The 19,420-nt window shown below is 39.3% G+C and overlaps 1 protein-coding gene across 1 annotated transcript; it reads right to left on the reverse strand.

Moving 5' to 3' along the window:
* Positions 1-2,512: 2,512 nt before the first annotated feature.
* Positions 2,513-17,602, reverse strand: LOC140241657 (stress-70 protein, mitochondrial-like). The gene is made up of 14 exons (XM_072321399.1): positions 17,391-17,602; positions 14,717-15,045; positions 14,084-14,282; positions 13,221-13,327; positions 12,452-12,614; positions 11,849-11,941; positions 10,994-11,203; positions 10,096-10,323; positions 9,723-9,827; positions 8,920-9,037; positions 7,134-7,228; positions 5,686-5,778; positions 4,797-4,937; positions 2,513-4,104 (listed from the first exon to the last, which is right to left on the reverse strand). The coding sequence occupies exons 1-14, from the start codon at positions 17,490-17,492 to the stop codon at positions 3,991-3,993; spliced, it is 2,097 nt and encodes a 698-aa protein (XP_072177500.1). The 5' UTR covers positions 17,493-17,602; the 3' UTR covers positions 2,513-3,990.
* Between the last annotated feature and the right edge of the window lie 1,818 nt (positions 17,603-19,420).

Here is a 19,420-nt window from a genome sequence, read left to right on the forward strand (position 1 = left end):
AAATACTTTTCCAAAATAGGCTGTGCCTTTTAACTATTCAGGATCTTCCACACTGCTACTAGCATGTGTCGCAGAGGTAAGTTCTTGCTATATCTTTATAGCCACAGCAAGATCATACCGTAAGTGCACCTGGGCGTTTTCTTGCCTGTAACACTAAGTTTTCATGAATCAAGGCCAGAATGCTGCAGATTTCCCAAGATAGAGATGCAGGCTTAGGGCGGACGTCCACTAGGGCGCGGACAAGCCCAGGAAGGGTTGCGGAAGCAAATTCTGTCATTTCGGCATCCTGTCCGCGTCAGACGCGGGAAAAATGTGCGAATCGGCTTGTCCTGGGACATTCCTAGGAATGTCCGCGGACTGACTGCGGACATTCCTAGGAGTGTCCTAGGAATCACTCCGGAAGAGCACGAAATACCTCGGAATATGCTAATCGTAGCCGGGCAGCGCGGAAACATCTAGGATTATACCAGGAATGAACGCGGACAATCGGGATGTTTTCCTGACAACATAAGTTAGACATGCGGACAATACCAAGAAAATGGAAAGGTGTAAATTTGGCGCTGACTTTGAATTTTCCTCATTCGACTGCTAGCCTTCATGGAGGTCACACCAGCCGAAATTCGCTTTGCCCTCTTGCTTCAAATACCACCTGTGAGAGGTGCTGTGATAGCACTTATAGCTCACAGGTCAGTGAGGCATCACGGACCTGATACATGGAATGCTTTACCCGACTCCCTACAAACACGAACAACTCTGTTTTCTTTCGAAGCTAGTATAAGAAAATATATTTAACTCAATATATTTAGTAAAATAAATAATTGATTTGAGTTTGTCTATGTTTTGGTCTGAATTTATCATACTGATATACTGAAGAATAATCATAATAAAAAATGACCCCAACAAAAACATTCAACTCACCTATTACACTCGCACAGCAATCACTCACATCTTCTTTTCCCTTTAAAGCTTACTATTGTAATGTAGAAACGTTTATGTTGCTCCTTTGTCATTTGGTTATGTTTGGCTTAAATTTGTCAAATTGATGTAATTCATTTTTTATTTGATTTGATTTGAGAAGCAAAATAAATACGAACGCAACGAACGAGTACTGGCCCTGGTCCCTTTAGGATGGTCATTATCAAACAAGTTAAATAATTTTCAAGCTTATAACATAGTAGGCCCTACTTTTAACATAAGTTCATAGGCCCTATGCCTATTTATATATGAAAAAATGACCTAGTTCCACTTTTATGGTGTTTGAGTTGGGCGGTCACATTTAAAGCGAACTAAACGATGCACTATGTATAGATGTAATGCCAACTATTAAAAATCCCTCAAATGAAAATGACTTCTGAAAAGAATGCCAAAAACCCCCCAAAGTTTACTCGTAGCGGAAAGTGCTGCTTCCTCTTTTTCCTAGTTACAGTTGGCATAATATCCACTGCCGTCAGCTTTGCTACCTTCATTTGGGACTGGAAAATGCTGATATTTACCTTTTCTCAATCAGTGGAAGAGGACAAAAAAGAGGAAGAGGACACAAAATGTCCGCATCGGCTCCGGACACTTGCATATACAGATCCGCATCGGCTCCGCGCTGTCCTAAAACACTCCTGGTGTCTTCCGCTTTCATTCGCGAAGCTTCCCCACACCGCGGGATTCTTTCAGGAGCGTTTGCAGAAGGAGCGGAAGGGTTCCGGACAGGCGGGATGTCCTGAGGACATCGTCAGGACAAATTCACAATGTTCTCAAACATTAGTCGCTCAGTGAGATACCCCCTTTATCAGCAACATTCTGGCTTTCTGGGAGTCCATGTTAGGGTTTATCTGTTTCTCTGTGTTATGTGTCTGTCATGCTAACTCTTGTCATGATATAGTTGGCTAGGTGCATCAATTATGGGTACGTTTGCTAATTATAAGCACACTTTTCTTTTTCAGGCTGTGTGGTGTGTGGTGTAATGGTGGTGATGTGTCATTCATATACATTGTACTCATACTTGTGTGTGTGGATTTGCCGACTTGTGTTTCCTTTACTCGACACCCTTTTGTATGTTTTAGAGTTGGGTACATGTATTGTGGTGATGATACTGGAAGTGGCAATAATGTCTTTAAAGTGGTTATGTGTTCGTAAGTGCGTGTGTATCTGTGTGATAGCATAGTGTGTATCTGTGTCATAGCATAGTCCCATCCTGACAAAATATTCTCAATCTATTAGTATCTCTCTCTTTTTCTTTTTCTTTTTATGACAGTTCATGTAAGAATGTAGTCACAACTGATGCAAGAGCAGAATTCCATTCAATGCAAGCAGGTTTAGCACGATTGGCAAAAGACTTACCAAAATCTAGCTGTTAACATTTGTATGTACAGAAAATGAACTTTTTCAGAGGTTGTATTTAGTCAGTGTTTCTCTTTCACTCATGGATTCATCAATGAGCCACACGTCAAGCTTTAGGAGTCACAACAAAGTAATAACTAAATTCTTCAGAAATCTACCAATTACCACATCAACACATACATAATTTCGTCTCTGTGATCTATAGTTACATTTTATTCACTGCAATGGAAGTAGAGCCACTGGCATGTAACACAGTTAATTTCAAGATCGTCCCAAGAAAAACCTGCACTTTACAGATAGAAAATGGGAGATTGGATGACAAACATTAATTCCAGTGAATACACCCTATGATGACATTTATACAAACTTGTGATTCAAAATCTGCACCAAGCCATATTTTGGTGCTGCATCATTGAGTCTGCATTTGCAATTTGCGTCATCTCCCCCACAAATGACCCTTCAAAGGAAAATTAGTTCAGATTCAATGAGTGTTACACATTCTTTTCCCATTATTTAATACATCTTGCCCAATTTACAGATGCAAGCAAAAACAAGACTCGATAAACACACATCACTGTTCAGGACAACGTTCGTATTTTCCTTGTTGTGTATAAAGAATAAGATGTCTTTGTCTTCAAGATTCCTACATTCCTAGTGTTACCAGTCACAGTCACACTCAAAATGCCCAAATCTGATAATTTGCGATCTGAAAAGGTGAATGAGCTTTGCAATGGCTCTGTTAGATACTCTGGACAAAGATAACAGAGTGGCAAACATGAAACATGCACAACATGATTGGTGATGAATCGTTTTCCAAAGATTGATATTTATGCATGTCCCCTTTCTGGATGTGTCAAGAGTTTTCTTAGACAGACTTAGATTTGCTCCGGGCAGGCTTTTATATGTAAAAGGATATAAACTGGGTTTAGCATATGCTGACCCACAATGCAGTAGTACCTCTCTTTAATTAAAAAAAAAAAATTATTTTATGGTACCATGCACCTGTTATATGTAATATGGATATATCAATGTGGACACACATGGAGCATACTACGTTATATGTGTTTGTAACGAGTTCCCTTTTCATCATCACGCTAGGACACAGTACATATTACAAGGGTAGAAACCTATTCATGAAGGTATGTGATACATACAAGTGCCACATAGCACTCTTACTATACAAAGCAAAAATCAATATCTTACCATTATTTGGAATACTGATAAATTTTTTTTTCCCCTTATAAACCTACATGAAAAACACAAAAGTCTTGACTTTAATACAGCATCCTGTCAACTCCTTCCACTGTGACAAATTTAATGCAGCTTTCATGGTGTTGATCAACAACAACACCGTATGCCCAAAATTTATATATCTGCATTCATCACTGTCATGAATTCACCTTTAGTTGTAAAAGACAAAGGGGTAGAAAAGGAAAATCACAAATTCTCAGACAAGACACACAGAATTGAACCAGTCCATTGTCTTCGCATTTGACGGAAGGCCCCCAAAGCCTGCACTACTCCTCACAACACATTCTATCAGCATAGCAGCCAGCAAAGGTGTCTGTGTACTGTTTGACTCCCAGTCACTATCCTGCCACCATTGGTCACTCTCTATATAGTCCACGTTTTCGTCAACTTCAAATTTGCAGTTTAAATTTAGTTCTCTTTCTTCTCCTGCTCCTGGTTTCCCGAGTCTGAAGTCGAGTCTGAAGTCGAGTCTGACGAATCAGAGCTTGAGCTGGATCCTGAGGACTCCCTTTCCGATGCCATCTGAAAGAAAAGGGAATTTCATTGTAAACATTGCACCACAGCAAAATGCCCCACAACAATTAGACATGAAAGTGTGAATCAGCCTTGACAATCACAAATGTGTTTCAAGATCTTTGTTTCATTCATTTGTTGGTAGAGATGAAATAGCTTGCACTGTTGCTCTTTTCCACACTACATTTGCACTAGCCTTTCTGATTTAAGCAGCCTAGGCAAACTGCCACATCAGTCTGCAATCCTGGAAACTTGAAACTTGGGAAGCATTAAATGGAAGCTGGTCTCTCAGAATTCTGAGGACGTTCAGCAGTAACTCAGTTACAGAGATAATATTTCCTTCAGTCTTCTTTCTCCTGGTTTTTGGCTAAATATAATATTTTTGCGACCACTCATCTGATAACTGCCTTTTAGGACTGTATGTGATTAACTCTTCAATCAAATATACAACAGCAAACCACGAAGGCCTGCATCCTAGTCTGTAAGAAGCTCTTGCTTCTTCTGAGACAGAGACTTTTGAACAACTTAAGGGAGAATCCTAAATCTAATGTGAGTCTGTAGCTAGTTTTGTCCTATCAGCATTCCTGATGCCAATCAAGGTCAACCTCACTTATTCCTTCAAGCACTGGTCATACTGCAAAAACACAGTCAGCTTACTTGTGCATCATGGGTTAATTGCAAATTGCAGGGAGAGATCTCACCTTCTTGTATGCCATCTCAAAGAGCTTCAGCGAGGCTTGCTGGAGATTTGACGACGCCTCCTTGATAGACTCCGCAGTCTGGTTATCCTTGTCGGCAAGAACCTCTCGCAGTTTGGTGATTTGCTCTCGCAGCTTGTCACACTGTTAGGCCAAAAAAAGTGCAGATTGATGTTTGATAAGAAGACTGTGGAATATCCCTGGTGCCCATCAGAGAGCACACATATATAGCGTATCAACTACTTTGCAAGCAAAGTTGTCACACCCTGCCCACTAATTGTTACCTGCACACAGCAATGAATATTATAACATAAACACTTGTTTGAAATAAAAGCGAGCTTTTTGATCACAAGATCTTCCTTCGATTCTAAGCATTATCTAATTGAGATGACTGCGAAGTAATGAATCAATGCAGTCCTGATAACTACAGGAAAATAACTTTCAAGTAAATCTGATTTTTCAAGTTCTCGCACTATCCTGTCATTCAATTGTCATGTAGCATTTATATTCATGACAACAGTCACATGACACTGAATGTATGAAATTATCACATGTTTTTAAAATGTTTCAGACCTCAGAATCTGTATGTTTCTTGATTCAAGCAAAGCTACAGATTACAATATGTGACGGATATTTCACAAGGTTTTTATTTTCGAAAATTTCGCAAGGTTTTTATTCCAGTCAGGTGCAATTCACAAAATTAAAGACAAACAAAAATAATGACTCTGATCCCGATATGAATGTGACACACACTTTCCTCTACTACATGATTGCGAATTGAACCACACGCTAATGCCTAGAAATCATGCCTGCATGGCAGTAGGTCTACCATGTGATTCCTTCCAACAGGGAATCTGATTCATTAGAAAGAAATCTGTGGGTGAAGTCTTACCTCATCTGATGGCAGCTGGTCTTTGAATTCCTCCATCTTGGATTCTGTGTCGTGGACGATGTTTTCTGCAGAGTTCACAGCCTCCACGCGATCCTTTCCGCATGAGAGAAACAAGAAAGCTTCCAGTTTCAGCCACATGGAATGTCACATTTATCTTAGTTGGGTAGTCTAGCCTTTCAAGTATATTAACAAACTTGTCACAGGTGATTTCACAAGGGGCATAACTAAGTCTAAATCATTACTTATATCTTTGCAGCTACATATTGGAACTTCTTGACAAAGGGCATATAAAAATGACAGATTTCAGCCATGTAGGAGAGTGTGGATGGTTATTGGGACTACACGACCCTTTACCATTTTTCCTAGCACTCACTGAGAAAATAAATTATCAACAGCAAAGCATAAAACTCCTGGGTGATACTGTCATGCTCAGATTTCAGTTATCCACACGCCATGTTGGAACAGGCAATTGCGGTTGACGAAAAATATGTTACCATCACTGCATGACATACAGCACAGTGTAAAAGATTATCATGACAAGGAATAATGCCTTCAAGTTTGCAAAAATGTTGGGTTATTCAGTCATACCAAACAATGGAAAATACTACTGGAATGCAATTTCACCTCTTTAAGTTCTTATTGACACTGTTTAACCTGTAGCTTCCCAGAAAACACATTTCTGTGGTTTGGATAGGCTCCTCTTTATTATAACTTTTTCTTTTCATTATTGCCGTTACATAAGGTAGAGAAGCTAAATTCTCTCTTATATGAGTCCCACATTGTTCATATTGTTGGCTGAGAAGTAGATCATCACACTTTTGGGAGGTATTCAATTATTGGTATCACATTGTAGAGCTTGTTCTCCTCTACATCATTATGGTATCAATTTGTTATTATTTTAATTTCGAGTAAAATGTTCAATCACATAGGTGTTATTCTTCCCGATATTTGGAACAATGCTTATAAATCTACTCACTTTTGATTAAATGAGCTTTTTATTTCACGAATATTTTTATTTACACTCAAATCTTCGAATGCAATAGTGCCCTTCTAGTTCTCAGCTGCAATATGTAATTGTTTTGGTAGCAGAATAGTCTAAAGCCTTTAATTGTTCCATTTTTAACTAGGTATGCAATGAAATTCAGAGTTGCCAATATAAGGACAAGATGATAATTTCTGTAAAAACATTACCCAAGGACATGATGGGTCAAAATGAAAAGAATGCCATGTCAAGGTAAGGACAGACCAGTAAACATGTCTGAGGGCACTTCATAGAGAACTCATAAAATGTTTGTGTCTAGTATGACTTGCTACATTCACGACACTCTTCTGTAACAAGTTTGGAAAGACCTTGACCTGATGAAAGCTGAATTGAAGCTGCCATATATACTTCTCAATGTTGCCCCTCTCCCCTTTTTTTTTCTCTCCAAAACACTTCAGAAACTCACCTTCCTCTTCCTGTCCTCCTCAGCAAACTTCTCAGCAGCTCTCACCATGTTCTCAATCTCATCCTTGCTCAGACCACCTGATGACTGGATCACGACTGGAGGAAAGAGACAAAGATCAGTGTCAATCAGTGTTGAATATGCTACTTGATGAAAGTACAGCAGTATACTCAAAAACATAATGACATACTTAGTAAATTGATGAGGCTTCTGTAGGATAACATGCTCAGTGTTTAAAGTAGCTATTTAGCAAAATTTACACACACATGCACAAGCAAAAATAGATACACACAAACACAGACATACAAATACACTGATTAAAACAAAAATTATCTTTACACACACAACATGTGGCTAGCAGCGAATCAAGCCATCAGTATGTGGAGTACAGAGAAAATATCTGCCATTGCCCTACATTTCCATTTCAAACCCTTGTAATTGTTGAATTCTGTACAGGTATCAGAAGAAATATCCCAGGAGTACTGAGTGTAAGCAATTTACAGTGTGGAAAAGAACTCTTTCACTACTTGATATTATGAACTTGGTACCACATGTCACGAAATAAAACGTTTTAACACTAAAAAGACTGGGGGGGGGGGGCCTAAAAGGCCCCCCCTCGACATTTTGCGCGATTACTCTGCAACACGCAATGCTCTCGCCGCGATGCTCTATGACTTTTTTCTTTCGAGTTTCCCGCACATTTTGACATGGTTCATATAAATATGCTTATTTTTACTCTCAATGGCTAAAATTAATTTGTTTTAGGAGTATTATGCTTCAAAAAGCGTCTGCCACAAATTTTGTTAGAAAAACAACAAAAACAAAAGGTAGAAAAAAACAAAGAAATACATAATAAATTCATAAAACAATAAAACAAATAAGAAATTAATTTTGATACCGAATTTTTTTTCAAGTACATTTGCTAAGAATGCCACAAAGAATAATTAGACCAAAAATGAGCACTTTTGGAGCTTTATTTACTGATTTAGATCAAAGAGTCTGATTTCTCGCATAAATTAGCATAATTAAACAAAATGAAATAAAAGAAGACTATTTTGTAAAATTTAAATATACGATCTTGTAGATTACATCGCACACTACCATTGTGCAAATTTCCGCGGCGATCGCGCGATCCACGGCCGAGATCTTAAGGGGGGGCCCTTTAGGCCCCCCCCCCCCCCCAGTCTTTCGAGCTACCAAAATAGCCCAATCTTTTTAGGGTTAAAGGGCAAGTTCACCTTCATTAACGTAAGGATAGAGAGTATGTAGCAATATTAGTAGAACACATCATTGAAAGTTTGAGGAAAATCGGACAATCCGTTCAAAAGTTATGAATTTTTGAAGTTTTTGTGCAGTCACCGCTGGATGAGAAGACCACTACAGTGTATGATGTCACATGCGTACAACAATATAAGGAAAATATAAAGAGAATTTCACAAAATTTCATCTTTTGAAAACAGTGCACATTCCCTTGACTCGTTACTGACATATGTTATGGGCAATATTATTCCCATTGCCTTTAGAAAGAGGCAAGTCATGTGCTCTTTTATTATGCGAAAAAAGTGAAAATGTTTCTTTACATTGTTGTACTCATATGACATCACGAGCCTTAGTAGTCTCCTCATCCAGTGGTTCCAACACAAAAATTTTAAAAATTCATAACTTTTGCATCAATTGTCCAATTCTCCTCAAACTTTCACTGATGTGTTCTACTAATATTGCTGCATTCTCTCAATCCTTATGTTGATGAAGGTGAACTTGTCCTTTAAGGAGATACACTATCCCTTACTCTGCTGCTCCTTTCCTGTGCCCTTGTCCCTGGCCGACACGTTGACAATACCATTAGCATCAATGTCAAAGGTCACCTCAATCTGAGGAACACCTCGTGGCGCTGGAGGAATACCGACCTGGGAAAATGAAGAACAAGGCATTTTAAAAACCACAGAAAGAGATATTGGAAGCACAACTTAACAACCACCCACAGCCTCTTTTGCAAAACTGTAAAATACAATGACAACCGCAATGGTATTTCTAGTCACTTTTCAAATGGTGTCACAGATGTACAATGCACATTATAGAAACATTATATCGCTTACATCCCACAGGTGTAATTTTCGTCACAGAGTATTCCTCTTGTAATCTCATTAAAGTAAAATATTCCTTTAGGACATCGTGTCACATTTATGAGGAATAAATTCTCCAGCCTTGGCCACCAGCATAGACATTCCTCTACTGGTAACCACAACCAGAGCAGCTGGCAGATATTTTGAAAGGTGACTGGCTGTTGCAAGTCACTATCATCGGTCCATTATGCAAGAAGGTCCTCAACTATAGCCATTAGATGTCAATGTATCCAGGAAGAAGTCTCCACTATTCTTTTTGACAGCAACCCAGACCCAAAAACAGATATAAATTTATATCTATTGGCATTTGTCTAAATGTCTAATCTTTGTTGGAATTTCTTCAAGTTAATTCAATGTCTTTTGATTTACAAATATAAGCATGATGAGCTCTCGACTGATAGGCACAGGGAATACTGTGAAACCTCGAGTCAATTGCCAATAGCATCTGAAATGCACACAAGGAACTTACAAGCTGGAACTGTCCCAGGGTCTTGTTGTCAGCTGCCATTTCACGCTCTCCTTGGCAAACTTTGATCTCAACCTGCGTCTGGCCATCAGCTGCAGTTGAGAAAACCTGGGTGAAGAAATCACAAACAATCAGAGGGATATTTTTACTCAAGACTTCCACAAAAAACAATACATGTATGACATAGAATTTTCTTATCACAACTCAAAGACATCTGAAAGGCATTTCAACTGAATACAAAAATAGGATACTTTACTTTTAGTCAAAGGAAACAAAATGCTTGTAAGAACAGCAGTTCCAACAAGCAGCTTTAGGGTGCAGGCTTAGTGCCCATGAGGTGTAGCATAAAGACAAGAGTGTTTTCCCGGCAACTCACCTGGGCCTTCTTGGTGGGGATAGTGGTGTTCCTGTTGATGAGCTTGGTGAAGACACCTCCGAGGGTCTCAATACCCAGGGACAGCGGTGTGACATCTAGGAGCAGAACGTCAGTGACGTCACCTGCCAACACGCCTCCCTGGATGGCTGCGCCCACAGCGACTGCCTCATCGGGATTCACCGACTTGCTGGGAGGTCTACCAAAAAGGTCCTGGACAAGCTGCTGAACCTATTGTGGCAGATGGTAGATCATTTGAGAATGTCAGACTCGTTCTAGAATTGACAGCCGTCATGCATGAACAACTCGAAAATTTCCTTGGTGGCTTGCCTGACGTGAACAAACCATGTTTGCCTGGGGGCTTATGTTTGTACATCTCAAATTTCTGGAGCAGCATATTAATCACAACTGGCAATATATGACATTAGGTGTTCCTCTACAAAACCACATAAGCCTTCCACTGCCTATGTGAAATTAACATGATATAGTTCTCTGCACTTTCTTTGCTGGTTGCCGACTCAAAATGTGGTAACACTCCAGGCCAAATTATCTCTTAGTTTGGAGTCCATCACTTAGTCAAAAGAACAGAAACCACTCCAATTCCAAGCAATCTAAATGGGGTGAAAGGAGGACCAAACCTTTCGACACTTCTTGATGGATTGTCACTTTGTTTTGAAAAGGGAGATAAGTCAAACTCCAATTAAAGCAAAGTTTGTTGGTTTGTTATTTTGCTTGATGCTGGCTCTGTTCTTCTGGGGCCATGGAATCATCAATTAAAAGAAAAAAAAAAGCAAAAAAAAAAAAAAAGGCTAAGTAACATGGGATAGCGGGAATGATAGATTGACAAGGACTCTAAATCATTGGTCCTCGCACATTGAAACTAGAGTTAGGTTAGCCATACCTTGGGCATCCTGGACATGCCACCAACAAGCAACACCTCCTTAATGTCTGACTTTGTGACCTCTGCATCCTGGAGGGCTTTCTTGCATGGATTCACCGTCCTCTTGATGAGAGCTTCTGTCAGGGACTCAAACTTGGCCCGAGACAGCTTTAGGTTCATGTGCTTGGGTCCAGATTGGTCCATGGTCAGGTAGGGCAAGTTAATATCGGTCTGAAATGACAGGAAATCACATGAAGTGCCATGAAATCACATGAAATGCCATATACCCCCAGCAGTGTTTTTCTGAATAAACATTTCACCTCTCTGACTGTCAGATTTCTAATGTATCAGCAGAAGTTGTTAGAACCAACAGAAGATCCTTTGCTCTGAACCTACTGTTTGCGTACGAAGAGATCAGATTGACTTCTCGTAAGGAGTCAAAGGAGTAACATGTTTCTGAGGTGATCTCCTTCCTACAAATACAGAGCAAATGTCACAAAATCATTTCTCTTGAATATTACCTACTTTGTGTTTAAGATATACTGTATAACAAGGAATGTTCGCGTGCATTTCAATTTCACGAATTTTGTGAGCACAGAGATTCGCGAAATTAAAATGCAAGCGAAAGTTCTTGTCTACACTATATGCATTGAATGCCAGTGGCAGTTCGCGAAAATTTCATGCCGCAAAAAAGGCTGTCGGCTCCAATTCCTGAAAATTTCATGCCGCGAATATATCATGTTTTACAGTAGTTTGTTTGTTTTTCATATTCACTGCTCTTACACATCTATATTTTTGCCTCATGCATGCTACATTATCACAGAGAAGTCACTGTTTTGACTTCTTGGAAAATGAACTGAAGTGCAGCAGCCTTACCTGGAGAGAGCTTGAGAGTTCAATCTTGGCCTTCTCAGCAGCTTCACGCACTCTCTGCAGCGCCATCGTGTCCTTGGTCACATCGATACCAGACTGTAACACAAGATGCAGATAATCTCACAAGATGAAGTTAGGCCTTCCCCATCAGATGCTCAAAAAAACTTGGTTAATGTGCACTCATTTTACCATCTGAAGTGATGAATAAATTATACACATACTAGATACTGTACACTTTGTCATATGCTTGGCACCTATCGCTTTTCATACCTCTCATCTTGCCTTATCATGAAAATGTTATGTGCAAATTCTTCCAACATAAAAATAATATCAGTCTAAATTAATTTTTCTTTCTTCATCATACTGCTCAACATATTGCACCGGGTTATTCTCAAGGCATTACTGGCAACTTGGGACGGGGGTTCTATACTTTCAATCGAAGGGCTTTCATAAAATATGTTCAAGGAAATTATAATCGTATTTTGCCTCTTGCAAATCACTAAAATTTTGAAGCTAATTTTTATGCACTTTTCTTTTTATTTATGGCTTACACATACACAGTGCATTGAGTTAGAAATAGCTTCAGCAATGAGCTCAGCAACTCACATCTTTCTTGAACTCAGCCACAAGAAATTTGACCAGTGCATTGTCAAAGTCTTCCCCTCCAAGGAATGTGTCACCGTTGGTCGACTTCACTTCAAACACTCCCTTCTGAATCTCAAGCACGGAGACATCAAACGTTCCACCGCCAAGATCGTATACTGCGATTCTAGTGAGGAAAAACATAAATGGATTGCACATCAATTCATCCCATCCCCAATGCCTGATTTCCTGAGTATCTAGGAAGGACTGCTATTTAACAAGAATTTGAAAAGATGCTAGAAGTCGATATGTAGAGATGCTCAAACCTTCTTCAAGACTCACACTTCCAAATACACTGGACTTTTCAAGACCTAATCAAACGATCACACTGGCATAGTCACACAACTTTCAAATCAATACAAAACTGAAGTTTTACGTATCTAACTTTTCAGGAAAAGTTTAAAGTCTCTACATGGAAGAACAGGTGCAATGTTTATTTGGAAGTAAGCACTTCACTGGTAAACATTATGTAACCATTTTCCAGACAACTCCTAAAATAAGGCTTCCAGGATATACCTCATCATATACAAATTTATGAAAGAGTAAATTGATGAGCTTGTGTCTGCAATTTGAAAAGATATATCAACAAAGGGTCACTATTTATCACAACAGCAAAGCAAAAATGAAAACAAAAAAAAAAAACTTTGTATGACTGACATTAGGTAACCAGTTTGCACAAACACTTTCTTCATTGGCACAAATTAAGTCTGCACACAAAGCAAATGTGACTTACACTTTGTCGTCGGATTTGTCCATGCCATAGGCCAGGGCAGCAGCTGTTGGTTCATTGATGACTCTCAGTACATTCAAGCCAGCAATCTGGCCAGCATCTTTGGTTGCCTGGGAGACGAGATGAATTATGGATGATAAATGGATAATTGCCCCAGAGAACCCATGCGGATGAACTGGCAAATACACATCTGCCTTCAGAGAAGACTTGTATAGTAGTGCCTTCAACATTCTTATTTAGAAGATTTCTCCCTTCATCCATGGTGACTAATGATGTGTGTGAAAAACAACTCAAGTGGAAAGAAGATGCATTTTCAAATACCTGTAGACTGTGGAGTACTTATGGCAAGACGTTGAGACACTAGCTGCCGTCACACTGGCAAAAGATCAAGAAGTTTAAGATCGCAATCCTTAAGATCTCTAAGTTTTGCCAGTGTGACTGCAAACTTCCCACAAAACTTCCCACTCCAACTAGGGATACTCCCCCAACCCCTGGCAAACTTCGCTCTTTCTGCCAGTGTGAATGCTATAGAAACTGAAAGTCTGTCACGTGATTAGTCCACCATCTTTATGCTGGCTGTGCCTCCAGAGTGCACGGCCATTGTGACGAACAGATGTTCGTTGTTACGTCACAATCACAAGTCATCGGACTGCATACTCTTTTTTCTTCCTTACACATGCACACTAGAAGTTTGGCTGCTAGTATGAATGGACGAAAAAAGATTGTGAAGACTTCATGATTAATCTTTTGCCAGTCTGACTGCGGCTATTGAGTGGACTCTCTGGTTTGTTGCTTTTTTGAGCTTCTCAATTTGCCTTTAAAATGGAGTGCTATGACCTCTGACCTCTGAAAGGATTTTTCCATACCTGTCTCTGTGAGTCGTTGAAGTAAGCTGGAACCGTAATGACTGCATTCCTGGCTGGCTGCCCCAGGTAGCTCTCTGCTGTCTCCTTCATCTTTGTGAGAACAAAAGCACCAACTTGGCTGGGAGAGTACACCTTGTCATTTGCCTTGACCCACGCATCTCCGTTGGATGCCTTGGTGATTTCGTAGGACACTGTTTTACTGTGATAGGGGGAAGAAGATGAGGACCTCAACATATTTTTAAAGAAGCATACGTCCATGAAAAATCACTACAATCAAGAATCACCTTCCTCCTTTCCTGTATCACAAATAACAAAAATTCTAAAAGTGGTGCAGAGCCCCATTGTGTCTTAGCACAAAATTCAGAAGCATTTGTTGAATACTGGTGCTGACACATTTTTGCATCGCTGTACACTGCATTCTCATGATGAAAAGAGGAATCACGCATTTCTTTTCTGGTCTTACATACCAAAATTAGGAATATGTCATCCAAATTCAGAATAGTTGAGAGGGCTTTTGGTGTGGAAACATCTTCTTTTCAACACAAGTTAGTGATACATACTCTTTCATGAATTAAAGAAAAACTGATACTTTTACTCTTGCATTAGCAGAGAACTTAACAATGAAGAACTCACATATCCTTCTGTGTTTCTGGGTCATCAAATCTCCTGCCAATGAGACGCTTTGTGGCGTACAATGTGTTCTTTGCATTAGTGACTGCCTGCCTCTTTGCTGGCATGCCTACAAGTCTCTCATCATCTTTGGTGAATGCAACAACAGAGGGCGTTGTTCTTGCTCCTTCTGCATTCTCGAGCACCTTTGGCGTCTTTCCCTCCATGACAGCGACACATGAATTCGTTGTTCCCAGGTCGATGCCTATGACGGCGCCCCTCACTGTCGAGTCTGACGCATAGCATCTCGAGTGATGATTGTGATATTCTGTGTTCAATGTGCTCCATGTTCCCTGCGTCAAAAAGAAGGTAAAACGACACATGTGAAAATGGGTACACAAACCTCTATAGTATGTTGTAATAATAATAATAATAATAATAATAATAATAATAATAATAATAATAATAATAATAATAATAATAATAATAATAATAATAACAATAATAATAATAACAATAACAATAATAATAATAATAATAACAATAATAATAAACCGTATTTGTATAGCGCATATCACAAAAATAGATTAATGTCTCTATGCACATTGAAGGAAAAGAACTTGTAGGAATTAGAAAAACAGACATGAGAGAGAGAGGAGGCAAAACAAGATGAAAAGTGACAGAGTTGTGACAAACATTGTATAGTGTTAAACCTAGTCAACGGACATGTTAAAGAGATATGTTTTCAACAAACGCTTAAAATCATCTACTGTGTTGGTTTGCTTGAGATACGTGGGTAATTTGTTCCATAACTCTGCTGCTGCCAGTTGAAAAGATCTTGCGCCATAAAACTGTGTTGATATTGTGGGGGTGTACAACAGAAGTTTGGACTGAGAGCGAAGATTTCTTACTGGACGATATTTCGTTATGAGCTGTTGTAGATAAGTAGGGCCTAGTTCTTGCAAACACATAAATACCATGATTAAGATCTTGAAGTCAATGCGTTGCTTTACTGGCAGCCAGTGCAGTTGTCTTAAAATTGGACTTATATGTTCATTGAGTCAAGCGCGTGTAACCAACCCAGCAGCAGAGTTTTGTATTCTATGCAACTTTTGGATTTCATTGTTCGATAAACCATACAAAATGCCGTTGCAGAAATCAAGGCGAGACATTATGTGAGCATGAACAAGTTTCACTGTCAACTTTTTAGAAAGGAAGGGATGAATTGTTCCAATCTTGCGCAAGGCAAAGGAGGACGTTTTACAAATATATGGACTCATCATATTGATTTACACCGCACTGCTGCCAACCTTACCCTGAATTCCACTAGAATCTCTAGAAATCTTCTTCTAATGCTAATTGTGTGTTGCAAGTGCAAGAAAGTTGCAATCAATTGCAAATACCCATTGGAAAGTTTGCAACAGATATTTGCCATTGATTGCAACCCCACTTTCTTGCAATGCCCCCAAGACTCACTTGCTGTGAGTGCACTTGTGACAGAGGAAAAGGCAGCGTACGAACCAGGCAGAGCAATAATAAATTGTAGATGAAGATCTAGGGTAACACCCCCAGTATTTGGTCACTGAAGCTTTTTTGCAATATTTTTCAAACTAAAATAAATACATGTATACATCATATCTACAGCAATGTAGGTGAAATATATCAAATTTCTTTAATCTCAATTTTCATTTTGTTAAATATCACACAGAATTTCACAAAATCCCGAAACATATCACCTTGAAAATTCCCCAGAATACGGTCACCACGACCAGTATCCGGTCACGCGATATGCGCGATGTTGGCGCAAAATTGCATCGGCGACGTTGCGGCGCCTGTTGGTGGCCGAATACTGGGGAATCGGCACTAATTGCATTCAACCCTTGTACATTGAGACACTGTATCGGCATGTAGGAAAATTTTGTTTTTCTTTTGCGTTTTTGAGGATACCATCACACTCCAAGCTTGCGATAAGCAAAAAATCCCACGAGAGAACAGCGTATTTCTCGATTTTTAGTGCTTTTTCGGCGACCCATACTCTTACAACTGGGCTCAATCCACGCACGCTTTTGGAAAGTAGCGCCGATTCTGCACATTTGACCATAAAATTGGGGATTTTGGAAGGATTTTTGGAGGGGGCTAAGGCCCAAAAGGGAGTTTCCTGTTGTGAATGAGTGTGCAAGTATGTGAATTGATGTGATTTGCGTGTGTTGTGACAGTTGAACTTACTGCCCTGGCTGGTGACAAGTGATAAGTGACCGAATACCGGTACCTGACCGAATACTGGTGCCCTTACCCTACTATCCAACGTCTCCACTGACACTGACCACTGTACTACACTTAAACCACTGGCACTGCACTAGTCACTAACAGTTACCAGTGACTTACAAAAGGTATGCAGGCTCCTGTTGAGCTCTACTTAGTACTGTGCACAATCTCCTTTCTAACTTCTCACTGCTTCTTCCTTGCTGTAATTGCATATATATGCATGGTATTACTCTTTCACAACTTCAGCAATCGCACCTAAGAACCTGAATGCAAATTGAATCACATGTCATGTGTCTTCCCTCCACTTCGCTGCATACAGCAGCGCTTACTTACTCAAGTCAGTAACGTGAAAATGATTGGAACCGGTGCAGCCAGCAAGCTGCGCTGTATGAGTATGAGACGAGCTAATCTCACGGTTAGTTCCCATTCTTACCGTTCTCAAAATGCTGGAAAACTGCCTCTGTTGTGAATAGTGTCTCATGCATCCCGAACTACCGCGTAGGCAGTTTGTCGCTATCCTTGCTGCAGTTAACATGGTCAAATCTTTGATTCTGGAGCACTAATTCCAAAACTTTTAATAATTTTGCACCTACAGTGCCCGGGAACTGATAAGTGGCGTAGTGTGGTCAATACCTGTACACTGTATCAATGGCTGATCACGCACACGTGTTTCGCAACGAGAACATGCAGCAGCTGAATAGGAAGACGCGTACGTCGAACCAACCAGTGCAGGCTTTCTGTACAGCCAATGTACCGCATGCAACAGCAATGGGTGTTGTGCATGATGTAAGCTTTAAAGGTCTTGCACGATTCTGCGCATGCGCAATGAACAACATGTCTGGCATGGCATTGATTGACTCTACTGCTACCAAGGTGCATTACCCTTCTAGAACTTACTGGAATGTTTTTAGATAAAGCTTAAACAGGCGGATTTCATTGACATTTCTTTCCCAAACTGTAATTTTTTCAACACTTCCGGTTTCTTATTGACCCAATCGACCCACGGATCGTTTTATTTCGATTGCAATTAATGGTATTCTTTTCTCTCTGATCCTCCTCTTTATCTGCTTTCTTCTTTCATTTCTGCATCATCTTTCTTATGTCTCAATTTTTTTTGTTTTTTGTAGTCTCATGTTGTTCATGTGCTGTGAAAAACGTGATGTGGATTCTTATCACATGCACATTCCACTGTGTTTAATGACCATGATGATTATATAAATGCTAACATATGATAACCATTCAAAAGTAAGACAGTTGTAACTGTAATTTATCCGGCAGTGTTTTCAATGAAATTGCTTGGCATCACAAAATTGGAGTTACAAGTGTAAACACAATTTTGTTTAAGATATTTACTTTATTCTTAGCTCTAATCCTATTCCTTTCCTTCTGTCTTTTTCAATCAGCAAGGATTCATCATTAAAGCCTGTTGGCCAAGGATAAAGCTTTTAGAATTGATTGTCCTTTGTTTTTGACACAAGCTACTTTGTGCGTGAATTATATGCCTATATACACAGTACACGTGTATATCTTACAGTGACGAGATGTTGACCTGGGTTTTCTGACAATGTTTGACAGGATCAACTTACCAAGTTTGTTGCATCCGAACGTATACTAATTCCATAAAGACATTTCTCATAATTTTGAAACTTTTGTTTGTTGTTCAGGGAAATGTGTCATATACAGTATATATATATATATATATATATATATATATATATATATATATATATATCGGCGCTGGGGTGACAAAACCTCGTATCTCAAAATTGTCAAATGTTCAGGAGAGCGAAAAAACATGGCGGCCAAAGCACTATAGTGAATGGGAAAGCCTTCTCTTTGACATGTCATGGTGGCTTCATTTTTGGAGTAAGAGAGTTAGGATTTGGCCAAGACATCACTTGACCCATTATTTGACCATTAAGCTAAAAAAAAATTTTTCTGACATTTTTGAGATACGAGGTCTTGTCACCCCAGCGACGATATATATATATATATATATATATATATGTAATACAATACAGTGTACTCCCATTATAACGAACAGGGTTATAACAAAATTCTAATTACAATGAAGTAAAAATTCAGGCCGCAACATTATCCACACTATGCTTTTTTATTGTTTATCTGTTCGGTTACAACGAAATTTCGAAACAACGAAAGAAAATTGCTGGTCCCGAGGACTTATGTTATAACGGGAGTCCACTGTATAATGAATGTTTGATATGCTCTTTCCATTAGGCTCACAGTGCTTTCAAATTACAAAGATAAAAAGATTAGGCCTATCTAACAGAAAAAAAAGGAATAGTAAATAAAGGGCACTTTGATATATGTACACCCACCTTCTATTAGGACCACTTTGTTAAGCTCTGTTTTTCGATATCTCAGCTATTTTATAACTGATTTTCATCACATAAACTTTCATCTTAGAATTGTATGCTCTTTAATATTTCATACAAGTGGTTT

This window comes from Diadema setosum, chromosome 18 (genome assembly GCF_964275005.1).
Source record: "Diadema setosum chromosome 18, eeDiaSeto1, whole genome shotgun sequence".
NCBI classification, from domain to species: Eukaryota; Metazoa; Echinodermata; class Echinoidea; order Diadematoida; family Diadematidae; genus Diadema; species Diadema setosum.

What these genes read in the sequence shown, in the direction of transcription:
- LOC140241657 (XM_072321399.1), bottom strand. Translation starts at nt 17,492, where the DNA reads ATGTTAACTGCAGCAAGGATAGCGACAAACTGCCTACGCGGTAGTTCG. An exon ending in GCATGTCCAGGATGCCCAAG is followed by an intron (nt 10,324 to 10,993) that starts GTATGGCTAACC and finishes CTGCCACAATAG; the next exon opens with GTTCAGCAGCTTGTCCAGGA. An exon ending in CCCTGGGACAGTTCCAGCTT is followed by an intron (nt 9,038 to 9,722) that starts GTAAGTTCCTTG and finishes TCATTTTCCCAG; the next exon opens with GTCGGTATTCCTCCAGCGCC.